Below are 13,158 nucleotides of genomic sequence, written 5' to 3'. Positions count from 1 at the left end.
TAATTTTAATTAACTAAAGACATTAATTAATCAATTAGTTTATTCTTTAGAAATTTGCAGCTTAAAATAAAATCATGTTGTGCATTATTTTTTATTTCATAGGTAGGCAGAAAATATTTTCATTATCAATTTGAGCTACAAAAGTAAAACACGCGAAATTTTCGCCCGTGTAATACTAGTCCATTCCCCCGTTCTCACCAACCAACATGGCCGCCGCTCTCTCTCAGTTGCTTCAATCGCGACAATGGGAGTAGGTACGGCATGTTCCCTCCTGTACTCCTACCTCCATGTAAATTACAGGCTTCAGACAGTTTGTGATGTAATGTAATTTCAGAAGAATGAAAAAAAAAGCTTCTCACAAACACGATGAAAAATTACTGTCATTCACTAAGCGTCAAAGCAAGTTATAAGTTACGGCATTTGTTTGTTTTACCTCTTTCATCCGAAATTAGACAGTGACTGCATCGCCCCTATATTTTATTGAAGTTGCGAATAATTTTAATTTTTTCAGCGTTTTTGAAAAATTCATTTTCCTTTCATCACATGACGTTAGATGCCTCTCTATCATAGACTAATAATAAGAGTCTATTAGTCTATGCTCTCTATCCTTTTATCACGTGATGGTTTTGGCTGCTAAATAGCACAGAACTCTTAAAAGCTGGCTAATCGCGAAAAGTCTTTTAAACTCTCAAACACAGTGATTTTTTTCGATGTCCAATCAGCAGTTACTATTTCTTAGCAAGTTGCGCATTATTTAGTGTTTGTTTGAGTTTGCTGTGTATTAAAAATGCGAAAAATAAAAATCGCATAAACAGCAGACGACGTGTTGTTTCACGATTTCACGTGTAGTGGCGTTTTGTTTGAGAAGACAAGTGCCTAGAATTTCATTCATTCAAAATTGGGCTACAAATGGACCAAATTTTTCGGATTATGTTTTATGGTTGACTCAGAATATTCAAATAATCTATTTTCAGTAAGTGTTTCTTGGTTTTATACAATTTAGAAAGTGTTTGACGTCGGTTTAGTAGGATGTAAATTCATACACCACATCCCCATGAAATATTTTTCTAATTAATAGTAGCATTTCAGATGAATTTTTCGAAATTTCTTTTTAGTTAATCTATTTCAGTGAAGTAAGTCATGAAAATACTTTACTACAAATCATATACCGGTGTTTGTGATGCTTAAAAAATGCTTCATTTGTTTTGAGAAAGCCGAGTTTTCGCAGTGTGTAGCATAATTGCTATCGACAATGTAACTTCTTTTAGATGCTGATAATGTACCTGTAAGTGCAGTTTCAATCTTTGTTAATACATTTAGAATTTTAAAATTCATTATATCATGCTTACTGCAAAAAAAAAAAAAATCCAGATTAATAATTTTTGGTGTTTTGAATGATATTGATTTTAGAATAAATAAAGTATTACAGTCAACGTTCTACAGAATGACCTCTTATTACTGCGACCCTTTCGTTATTGTGACCGATATATGCAGTCCCATTTCCTGCAATGTTATTTTGCTGTCCATTAGAGCGTCCAAACTGAACCGTTCATTCTGATGTAACGTACAAAACTAAGTTTCAATTTTTGTATTATCCTCAGGACTAACTATTCTAAGACTAATACTTAACATTTTGTGTTTCTAAAAGTAAAATATTTCCATTGAAAAGAATTTTCTGTTGGTATTGGGTCAAAGAACTGATGAACACCGCACAGAAAAATCACAAGTTATATTTTTTGAAAAAGTCAAAGAAAAAGAACTCTTCTACCATAATTGCAGCATAAAGTCTTTAAAATGAGAAAGAAACTAACAAAAATTTTTACAAGTTACTTTGCTAGTTTCTTGTTTTTGATTAAAAACAATGCATAACTATGAGAAATTATTCATGCATTTTTTAAAAAATGAGTGAATAATATGCATAACGACCTCTCATAACAACCACTTGCCTCTCATAATGACCTCTCGTGCATTTAAAAAATTGGTGAATAATATGCAATACATTATAAGGACCTCTCCTGCATTTTAAGAAATGAGTGAATTATATGCAATACGTTATAACGACCTCTCAACAATACATCGACTTACTATTTTGTTTTGAAGACAGGGTTTGTTATAACGGCAGGGGTTGTTATAAATAGGGACAGGGGTTGTTACAACGAGCGACAAGGGTTGTTATGACGAGCCACAGAGTTGTTAAAACAAGCCTCAGAGGTACAGTGGTTGTTTTAAGGAGCGTCCAACTGTATTCTTTTAATGATATGTTAAATTCACTCAATTCATGTTTTCAATCAAATCCTTCTTTTTCAGAATTGATATTCATTAAATATTGTAATAAATTTACTGGATCTATTTTATCTCCGTAATGGCTACTAATCGATATTGTGTCGATGTAGCTAAGCGAGGTACTGCTGGCTGCAAAGAGTGCAAAGTAAAAATTGAAAAAGGACTAGTGCGAATAGGTAATTATAGATATGTTTTTCATAGTTCACATTTAGTATTTAACTTTTTTTTCGCTGCTTTGTATTAATGAAAGTTTTTCGCTTGTAGAGAGATTTCCATATTTAAAAGTTTTTAGATAGAATTTGACAAAAAAATATCATCCTCTACTTAGATAATTTTTTAACAATTAAATCTCTTCTCTACAACAAACTTCAAGGGGCCATAATTTTTGTTTGTTATACTGTAATGTAAACTTTGTTACGATGGTATTACTCAAGCTATAAATTGGAAATTAAAATGGGATTGAATATTTATTTTTCTAAATATAGAAAAAAAAATAGAAATTTTGAAGTATTTTAAAATCAGACAGTTGTCTTATTGTACTGAATCTTTGTTTCAGAGTTTACATGCTTGTCTAAAGTTAATTACATGTTTTTTATTGTTATTAATTTAGCTAAAATTCTTCCTAATCCATTCACTGAGAGCGGTGGTGACATGAAGCAGTGGTTTCATGTTAGATGCATCTTCGAGAAGCTTTCCAGAGCTAGAGCAACCACGAAAAAGATTGATGATACAGATGACATTGAAGGTTACGATGAGCTTGGTGATGAACATAAAGAAGAAATACTCAAGTGCCTAACAGGTTTGCCATAATAAATAAGAAATATCTGGCTGAGTGAGGTTGGGGGGGGGGGGGATAATTCTCTATTATCAAAACCATTTTTTTTTTCTTAAACCAAACTTTTTCTAAAACAATATTAAGTGTGGAACGAACAGGTTTTTAGGACTCACAGAGCCTTCTGACTTTAGTCCAGAAAAAAAAGAAACAATTTAAGAGTTATATGTGTATATTTTGTGTTTTTTTTTTTTTTTTTGCATGGATGGCATGCACCCCACTTGGCTGACTTGATCTGCTCACAAGGACTAATATTTCCATGCTTAACTTTGCTGAGGAAAGATATGCAGTTGAACCTTGTTTGTCAGGTTCTCTCAGGGTTGGCTGTCTGCCAGCAGAAACTATTTTTTGCCGTGCCAGTGGCAGAAACTGGTTATAACCAGTAAAAACCGGCTGGCAAAAACTTATAAATGTTGTTAATACCTCAAGTAATTAGTAAGTGATATTTGTTTAAGTAAACTAAAAAATTAAACATTATTTCATCATTTAAAAAAATAAAATCCCATGCTTGTGCCCTTGATTTAGTTCAGAAAGGGAACTTTCCAATTACAGAGGCTCGTAATATTTGGATTAGTTTAACAAAGGATAAAAAAAATCATACAGGAGTGCTTAGGAAAGAGGAGTCACATACAGAATTAAATAGGCATTACTGATTGTAATTTGCTCACTTATATGCTTTCTCTAAATTGTTTGTGATTAAATTATCATGTCATGTGCTTCAAGAAGAAAGTGCCAGAATTTTACTTGCCTAAATTTGTACCTAATGTCACAGCTTTGCAATACAAATTGGCCCCATTTCTCAAAACTTATTTTTCCAGTCAAATTTTTACTACAATCCCAGTTACTACATGGTGGACCAGTTATACAGTAGATGAAAGTTTCACGATTATTGCTTGCTCCTTGATGCATTGTCTGCTAGCTCTTCTGTTTTAGGAATATTCTAAAACTTCTCATTTGTGCGTAGTAAATTGAGAACCTGTTTAGTTTTTTGAAACCACCTTTTCTAAGAGGCAACTGCAGGGTCCAAGCAATGTAACATTTGATTTTGAATTGTGATAATTTTGTAATAAAAATTACAGTACTGTGGTTAACAATTAATTATTTTTTCCATGCATTTTCTGTTGTAATCAGGAATTAATTTTTCATTTTGTGAGTTTTTGCCAGTTTCTGCTGCAAAGTGGCAGAAAGTGGTTTTTGTCATGCCGGTTTTAACCGGTTTCTACCAGTGGTTTTAACCGCCTCGGCAGAAACTTGTCAACCCTGAGTTCTCTGGATTAAATTTGTAGACTTTTAAGAAAGTTTCATATTCACATAAAGGTTACTTTCAAATCATTTACCTGAACTATAAAGTCTACCAAACATTAACTTTTCATTTTTATTAAATCTATAACTCCTGCACAGATGGTGCAATTAATCATAGTAATCTTACAATCATCGCAGTGTACATGGAGTGACAGTTCGACACCACTGCAGTGAAGTATAAATGGGAGGGAGGGGGAGATAAATTGTTTGCGGAAACAATCCTCTAGTTTGGTTAAAAAACTTGTTTTTCGCTGTTATAAGTATACTCATTTAACAGCTTGTTCTGCTTATTATTCATCTTACCGAGATTATTTGGATTATTGTTTATTCGGATATTTGGAAAGCTTTTGGTCCCAGTTAGTCCAAATAAAAAAGGTTGTACTGTATCCATTAGAAGAAAATATTTAATGTAACAGAAATGATTATGAGGGTGATAAGACTGCAACTTAGGCTGATTAGATTTATTTAACTTAACCAGACATTTTTGTTATTAACTTTAGACAGTAAAACATACTATTAAAAAAAAATTCCATTAGAAAAATACCATCTCTGAATGAGGTTCATTCTCCAGATGATGCAATCTGTTCTCAGAAGCAGCTATTTTAACTTGAACTGGATAAAAGTTTTTTTTCAAAAAAATAGCGTTAAGTTTTTTTTTTTTTTCTCACTCTCCTATAATGCATATATATATGATAAACCATGATAAAAGAAGAATCTAAGCTTGCTTGATTTTATTTTCTGTTAGTATTTGAGTCTGATAATTATATTGTGGCAAAAACTATTTTCTTTCTTAAACTGAAAATTCTTAGTAAATTATATGATGCATGGAGCTTATTAAATAAGTCGATAGCATTAAAATTTTAAATTGCTTTAAATGTAACAGCTTTTTTTTAAAAAAAAGCTAATTAATACTTTTATTTTGATTTTAGCATTAACTGAAGCATTTAGAATTTTTATCTTTGTATGTTTGTGTTATTTATGCAGGGTTAGTGTAAAAGATTATCCCAGTTTTAAAAATTTATGTTTCATAAACATTACATTTCAGATTATAAATGATACATAAAAATAAAGATAAACATTCCAAATTTCTTTTCACTAACAAATGTTCAATACATGGGCCTTGCGTAATGCAACACGCATCTAACCTGTATTCTAGTTCGTTCCATACATTTTGGAGTGTTTCACTGTCAATTTTTCGTAATGAATTTCACATATACGTTCTTTCAGTTATTGCAATGTTGTAGGCAATGGTGGTGTATAAACACGTTTTTTGACAAAACCCATAAGAACAAATCACAAAGGGATAGGTCTGGTGATCTAGCTAGCCAATGCATTAAGGGGTAAATCATCACCTACACAGCCAATCCAACATTGCAGAAGGTGCATGTTTAAGTAATAACGTGCATTCAAAAAAACTTTAAATTTATATCTTTATTTTTATTTATAATTTATAGTGGTAAGTGTGATAGTTTATGAAACATAAATTTTTAAAGCCAGGATATTCTTTTATGCCCACACTGTAAATTAATACTTCTAGCTAAATTAGGAAAAAAATACCTATGTCTTATGGAATGCTGAACCCTTTTTCTTATCTTTCCGAAATGTTTTAAACCAAGCAATCTGCTTCGTCAAAAATATTAAGATTCTATTATATATTTTTAAAATTACATTTAATCCAAGACATTGATCAAATTTTACTTTTATATTTTACTATTTGTGTTTATTGGAAATACAATACTTTTAAATTATTTCAGAATTTTCCACTGGTTCATCTGCAAAGAAAACTCCAAAGAAAACCCCAAAGAAGACAGAAAAAACAGGATGTTCCGGCTCCAAAACAATCAAATGAAAACAAAGCAGCAAAGATGTCTGGTAAGAGATATACAAAAGCAGTAATCTTTTTTTTATTTCTCCATAATTTTTCGCTAAAAAAAAAAATTATGTTATGAAATCCAAATTTAGGTACAAAAAATATTTGGACTTGGAGTAAAAGATTAATACAAGAGGAACATGAAATACACCACCAGCTCAGTCAATTCCAGCCGAGGACTGCTAATTAGGTCTTAGGACTACCTCTTGGCTTCCTTAAGAGCTTTTCTGCCTCCAGCTCAGTCACTTTCCTATGCCGGGCTGATGAGTGCTAATAAGCACGAAACTGCAGTCCTCGGCTGGAATGACTGAGCTGGTGGTGTATTTCATGTATTTCTGCCTTAGCCCTGGCTATAGGGCGGTAACTTACTGAATAATACAAGAGGGTTTAAGAATCACAGTTTTTTTCTTTATAAGTTTCTTCACATCAGTCTTTCTAGTATATATCGACACGCATGGGTGTGCACAGAAATTTTGGGGCCCATCACAAATGACTTTTCTGCCCCCCTCCCCCCATATTGTTTAACTCAATATTTCACGCCTAGTTTTTAAAATATTGGTCCCCCTTCAGGCTTGGGCCCGGAAAAAAATGGTGTCCATTCCCCCCCCCCCCTCCCATGCACGCCCTTGTCGTCATGCATATTTATGGCCATTTCTGGTCTTAATTTTTGCTGTTGAGCAATCACGATTGCTTATTGTTCTCACTTGACAGTCCTTGATGTTCCGGTTCCTTTTTCAGCTTGGACCAGGCCTGCAGCACCACCGTCCACCGGCGTGCGGCACGACTGGTCCTGACCACTGTCCCCCGGAATCCACTTTTGCTGTCCATGTCCTACACACGCATGTTCATACACAGTCGCCTACGTGCGCACGCCTTTACACACATACACACGCCTACGTGCACACACGTAAGCCTACACATACAACTATACACACATAACCACCCAGGAGGAGGGACATGCTTGGGCGGGGGGAGCCATTTCTAGAAACAATAACTCTAACCAGTAGAGTATTGTCGCCACTCGTGATTGCGAAAAACATAATTTGAATTCAAAATTTCGGAATTCAAATTACAGTTTTTTTTCATTTCGGTGTGTTATAATTTCTATTATTTATTTTTTATTACATTTTCTCTTTGTGCAATAGTATCACGAGAAATAGGTAGGATGCTTATAGATAAGATTACAACATTTGAGAGGTGGGTATGTTAATTGCTCTCCCCCCCCCCCCCATGTTTTAAAAATGTTTTTTTTTTTTTATTCTTTTTGCTGTTTTTGCTTTAGCATTGAGTATATTCCCTTACAGGGGCGGCATTTCAGCATTTCATTTGGGGGGTCAATTTTCTTAAATATGCATTACCACACTGCTGTACCGAACACACATTAGCTAACAGGAATTGGTCATAAAAGCGATTTGATATGAATAAAAATTAGTGTTTAGAAACCATTAAAATTTTGATTCTTTTTCTAATAAGTTATCATACAAAATGTCTTGATACTAAAGTTTTTATACACTTTGGAAAAGTTTTAATGTGTGATTTTTGGAATTCGGAAGAGCAAGGAATCGTGTTACTAATCTATCAGTGCCCAGTGTGGTGCTGTTTTGCCATTAGAGCTAAGAAGAAAAGTTTTTTTTCCCTATTGTGCTTCAAAAATAATTATCTAACCTCTTGAGACACAAAAAAATCCTACTAGCTAAGTTGATTGGAATAGTTAAAACATAATTGAAGTACCCAAGTTATGTATGAAAACACTTTTTATACTTTTACTCTTCAAAATCACCCAGGCAACTTCAAAATTTTTCATCATTGAAAACTCTAGTCTCGTCGGCGCTCTCAGCTTCAATGAGATGTCATCTGCCTCCAGCTCTGTTGTTCACTATTCCAGACTGATGAGTCCATAACAAGGACAAAACTGCAGTCTCTTGATATAATAAGCGGTCTGTTGGTATATTGCTTGTAATTTTTCTTGCCTCATGCTAAAAATTTTACTCATAATTGAAACATTTTATTTTTATTTTTCAAAATACAATCCAGATAATATAAAGCCAACCATACAGAATTTTTTCGACAAGTTTCACGATTGATTGAAATATACATCTATGTAAAATCTATTTTCAGTTTCAATTGTTGATTGAACTATTGCAGTATGGTGCACAGATCAATTGTAGATTGAACTGTGGCTTGGATAGTCCCAAAATTAAGGGTAGAGGATTGAAGATATTTTGATAGAGTAAAGCATTTTTCAAAAACTTTCCTCAATACAAACAAATTGAATACAAATTCAAACGAAGTCATACATGCTAAAGGGCATGAGCTTTTTCATCATTGAAAGAATCGTATGGCAATAATTCTTCCAGTCGTCAAATCACTGCCTTGAAGATAGAGAAATAATTTTATAGTTTTAACTCTTGAAGACCATCTTGTGTCACTTCGAGGTTGCATAATTATAGAGCCCCATAAAAGGTATTTGTCGATATGTTTTTAAATATTCAATAATCACATGCATTTTTAAGAAGTTTCTATGAAAGCAAATAATGCATTGAGCAGCTGAAACTTGTTTCTAGCAAAAAAAAAGTGATGAACATTCATTAAATAAATATACACTTAAAAAATGAGTGTAAAAATGAATGTAAAATATCAAGGAATTTTTTTGTGAAAACCATGCTGCCACACCACTTTGCACGGGCCTCTCATATTAAACATACCATCGTTACACTGGGCACACAAGTATGAAATACTTAGCCTATATGAGGAAATGTCTTCTTTAGTTAAATTTAACCAAGGTTCTCTATCAGTTTTCTATGTTCTGAAAAAGCCGAAAATACTTCATGAATTTCTAAGACATCATCCAAATAACGAAAAACACTTTTTCTAGTCTGAGAATGTGTCAAGTTTCTTCAAATAGTTGCTGAGAACCAGCGTGATTTCCTTTAATGAACATTGATTTCCGACTTACATAAATTAAATTCACCCATTTTCTATCATTCTGCTCAAAAAATTTGGGGGTGCGACCGCCCCCTCTTGCCCCCCCCTACTTGCCGCCCCTGTTCCCTTAGCCCCCCATAGTAATATTTAAAGTGATGTTAACATAAAAAGTTAGAAAATACATTTAAAATTTGTGTTAATCTCTGTCATACAGAGATAGCTGCAGGGGCATTGAGAAACTGATCATGAAACACATCAAGTATCATGAGATCACACAGTTTGTAGGGTCCTCTCCCCCTCTGTAATTTTTTTTTTTTTTTGTAAGCTTTTAGCTTTACTTGTAGTCGTCCGCAAATGGTCAGGCTTCTTGCACTGTTGGATGCAGGCCTCCAAATTTCATTGTGTACCAACTAGAGACATAGCCCTGATCTTTTTCAAGACATAACATTCATATTGAAGGAGTGCAGTGTATGAAAATATTGCAGCTTATGGCAGTGATCAATTCCATGAAAAAAACTAACTTACCAGGGCTTAAATACAGGACAGAAGAAGCTAGGGAATCTGGCTCCCCCTGGAATATTTCAGGTGAGCTCCTTGCTCTTGTGATGTTCTCATACCACATAATTTGCTACTCATTGTTTATCTCAAAACTGAATTCAAAGATGCAGTCTTAATTTTTTTCGGAATTTCACACAATAAACGACAAAGAAGAGGAATAGTTGGCTGTGAACACATTTAGTTGTGTATTCACCCTTTTTCTCCTTGTTTACAGTTGTCCTGAGTTTTTTTTTTCTTTCTTTTATATGACTGTTATTCTAAGAAACAGTTTTTTGAATTGTTTAGAGACCTTGACACTTGAATCCTCACTACTTCCTATCTGGAATGTAGCTCGGCCCCCTCTGTTTATGCCCCTGGATTAACCCTAGAATTATGGAAGGAGTCATTTTGACCCCAAGCAAACTTTTTATGCTGACTGCTCCTCTGTATTTTCATAAAAAACTTAATCTTTCCTTGACTTTTCCTAAATCATTGTGCTGTGTAGTAATATAAAGTTTTCAAAAAAATTTGTTTTTATTTTTTTTTCAGACCCCTAACTAAAGGCTTATGCCTCTTAAGTGTGAGCAGGTGTCATTTTGTCCCCTTTGAGAATAAAAGTGCAAATGCACATTTACTGATGCTGAAACAGAGCAGAAACGCAAAAATGGCTCTTAGAACATATCATTGCAAGAACTTGAAGCATTCATTATATTTTTGTATGTAAAAGGAAGCATTAGTGGCTAGTTTCTGAAATGCAGCTGAAACACCGCTGGTTATTTTAAGGGTTTTTTTTTTTTTTTTTTTAATGGGCTTCATTATATACCTTTAAAGTCTCTGCATCCTTTGAATAAAGTGTATTTATAACAAATATGTTTAGTTTAAACTAGTTTTACAAATGTATAACATGTATGCATATTTCCGCTCAGAGGGTAAAAATGACCCCCGCCATATTTCTAGGAACAAAGACTGCTATAATGCAAGTGTAAAATGGAAGAAAAGATGCATACTACATTGAGATTTAACAACTTGAGTTTTTCTATTTAAAAAAAAAAAATTCCGAAGTATTTTTGATTTTCAATGCATAAAATACATTTGTAGGGGAAGAAACAGTTTTTTGAATTGTTTAGTGGATACCTAGATAATCTGTGGATACCTAGATAATACCATTCACAGAGAATTTTCAAAGTTTGCCTAGAGTCATGATATTTTTTAAACAAATTTCGATATTTTTTGGCGAAACGACAAAGTTTTGATCACCAATTTTGAGGTTCTCCCAAATTAATCATGCCAGTGAAAGGGTAAATATAAATGAAAATTCTAATAGTAGTTCTCTACTCGCTTTCAAATTAACATTTTTGCTGTTGGCCACAATATAAGACTTAGGAGAAGTACAACAGTTTTTGCAGAAATTTTTTTAGAATTTATTTAAGTTTGCGCAGTTTAAATTTTATCCTGGTTTTACAGGAGACGCACTAAATCTTCTTTGCTCTTAATTAGATTTCTTCTTCACTCATAAAGATGCTCATCCCCCCCCCTTACTTTTTATGATTTCTGAATTATTATTTTTAAATTTTTGTAGTGCTTTTTATCAAAATCTCACTTTTATTCATGTCTTAGTGTCCCTTGAAAACTTGAGGGAAAAAGAAGTAATTGGCACGTTTTTTTGCAAATTCTAAAATAATTTTTTTTCTGTACCTCCAAGCCAAAAGGACATAAGTCACAGTATGATAATTTTACAGCAGAGACGAAAAACTTTTTTCTGAAGCACGCAAAGGAGGGGACAGGCGCTCTTTAACCCTGGTAAAAATTTGAAAAGGATTTCTTTTTTACACTTACGTTCACTTGACTCGATGCAGAAATTTCTTCGACATACAATGCGCTAATTAATGAAAAATCGCAATTTTTGGACTTACGTCACTCTGGCTCTGAGGTACAGATATTTCCCCTCACGATCTTAGATATAATTGACAACAATGAACTTGATCTTTGTAGTGTAAGTGCAATAGAACCTCTTTTATCCAAAACCTTGAAGTTGATTTTATTTTATTTATTTCTTTATTTTTACTAAATAAACTATCAGTTTAGGGTCACCAGAGGAAGCAAGTTCTTCTGTAGACACCAAGTAATCCATAAATTACAACCAGTTCTTTGTTTTTTTTCCATACCCAATATGAATGTTTGGTAAAATTGTAAATAATTAAATGTAAATTTGTAACATCGTAAGACAAAGTTTTTTTTTTTTTTTTTTTTTAGTTATGTTTTTTAGTTATATGCATGTGAAAAATTCATTGTATTATAAAAACACAATCAAGTCTGCTACATTGTTGCCCAATGCCATATTTATTAAAGATAAACATGTCCTCAAGATCAACATAGGCTTCAAGTACATAAGGATATATAATATGTCAAATTAAATTTACATTGCATTTTCTGATTACTGTAGCATTTGTTGAGAAAATTTAGTGTTCATAACTAAAGTAGTATGTAAAAGCACCAGATTTAGCAATTTTTTTACGTACATTGTTATATAAATGTGTGTAAAATCCACTGTTAAAATTTCTGTGGTCTCCCAATGACCATGTTTTCAATCCTCTCTTTTATCCAATGTTTTTGATTAGCTGAAAGGACTCCTGTCTTGACAACTTTGGTTAATCACGTTTCTATTTTGTCTCTAAAAGTTTTTTTTTTTTTTTTTTTAATTTGCTTCTTATAACATCGACCAGTTGATAGAACATTATTTTTAATATGATTTATTCTAAGCTGATGTATCTGTTTCTATGTTTGTGAACACTAAGCATAATTTAGACATGAAGTATTTATTGTTATGAGTTTTGTATTTAATATTTTTGTAAACCAATAAGTTTCTCATCTATAAAAGATGTGTGTTAATTTCTATTTTTTGTGCATTTAAACATCTATTATACGTTGCACCTTTTGCTTACATTTATTTTATATATTTTTAAAAAATATGATTGTTGCTTTGATTACACATTTTCGTCTTTCTCTCTTACAGATGATTCAGCTACTGATTCAAAAGATAATTCATTAAGAGAGTTTCGAAAACTGTGCTCGCAACTTGAAGGAGAACCCAGTTATACAAAGAAAACAGAAATTATCTCAAATTTCTTTTCTAAAGGTTCAGATGGCAGTAAGTATCATATTAATATTATCACCAACTGCTAATGACTGCTTGAATGATGCTTAAATGGTGAAATTTAAATTGGTATATCTCTGCTTTTATCATTACCTTTTTTTTTCTTTTTTTGTTCAATGATGTCAATTTTATCAATTGCTGTTTTTTCATAAGTAAATATTATTATTATTTTTACTTTTTATAATTACTTTTTTTTATTTATTTAGATTTTTTATTAACATTACTGAATTTAATTTTTGTTTTTTTATTAAGTTA

General features: G+C 32.5%; 1 protein-coding gene across 1 annotated transcript in view; it reads left to right on the top strand.

Moving 5' to 3' along the window:
* The first annotated feature begins 2,349 nt into the window (after positions 1–2,349).
* LOC129228554 (DNA ligase 3-like) overlaps positions 2,350–13,158 on the top strand; it is a 285,727-nt gene continuing 274,918 nt past the window's right edge. The window contains exons 1-4 of the mRNA XM_054863237.1: positions 2,350–2,459; positions 2,894–3,082; positions 6,172–6,240; positions 12,763–12,897. Of these exons, the coding sequence (XP_054719212.1) occupies positions 2,363–2,459; positions 2,894–3,082; positions 6,172–6,240; positions 12,763–12,897 (490 nt within the window). The 5' untranslated portion in view covers positions 2,350–2,362. The remainder of the gene's footprint in view (positions 2,460–2,893; positions 3,083–6,171; positions 6,241–12,762; positions 12,898–13,158) is intronic.

The sequence above is a fragment of the Uloborus diversus genome, chromosome 8, assembly GCF_026930045.1.
Source record: "Uloborus diversus isolate 005 chromosome 8, Udiv.v.3.1, whole genome shotgun sequence".
In the NCBI taxonomy this organism is placed as follows: Eukaryota; Metazoa; Arthropoda; class Arachnida; order Araneae; family Uloboridae; genus Uloborus; species Uloborus diversus.
This window is presented reverse-complemented; position numbering and strand designations above follow the sequence as displayed.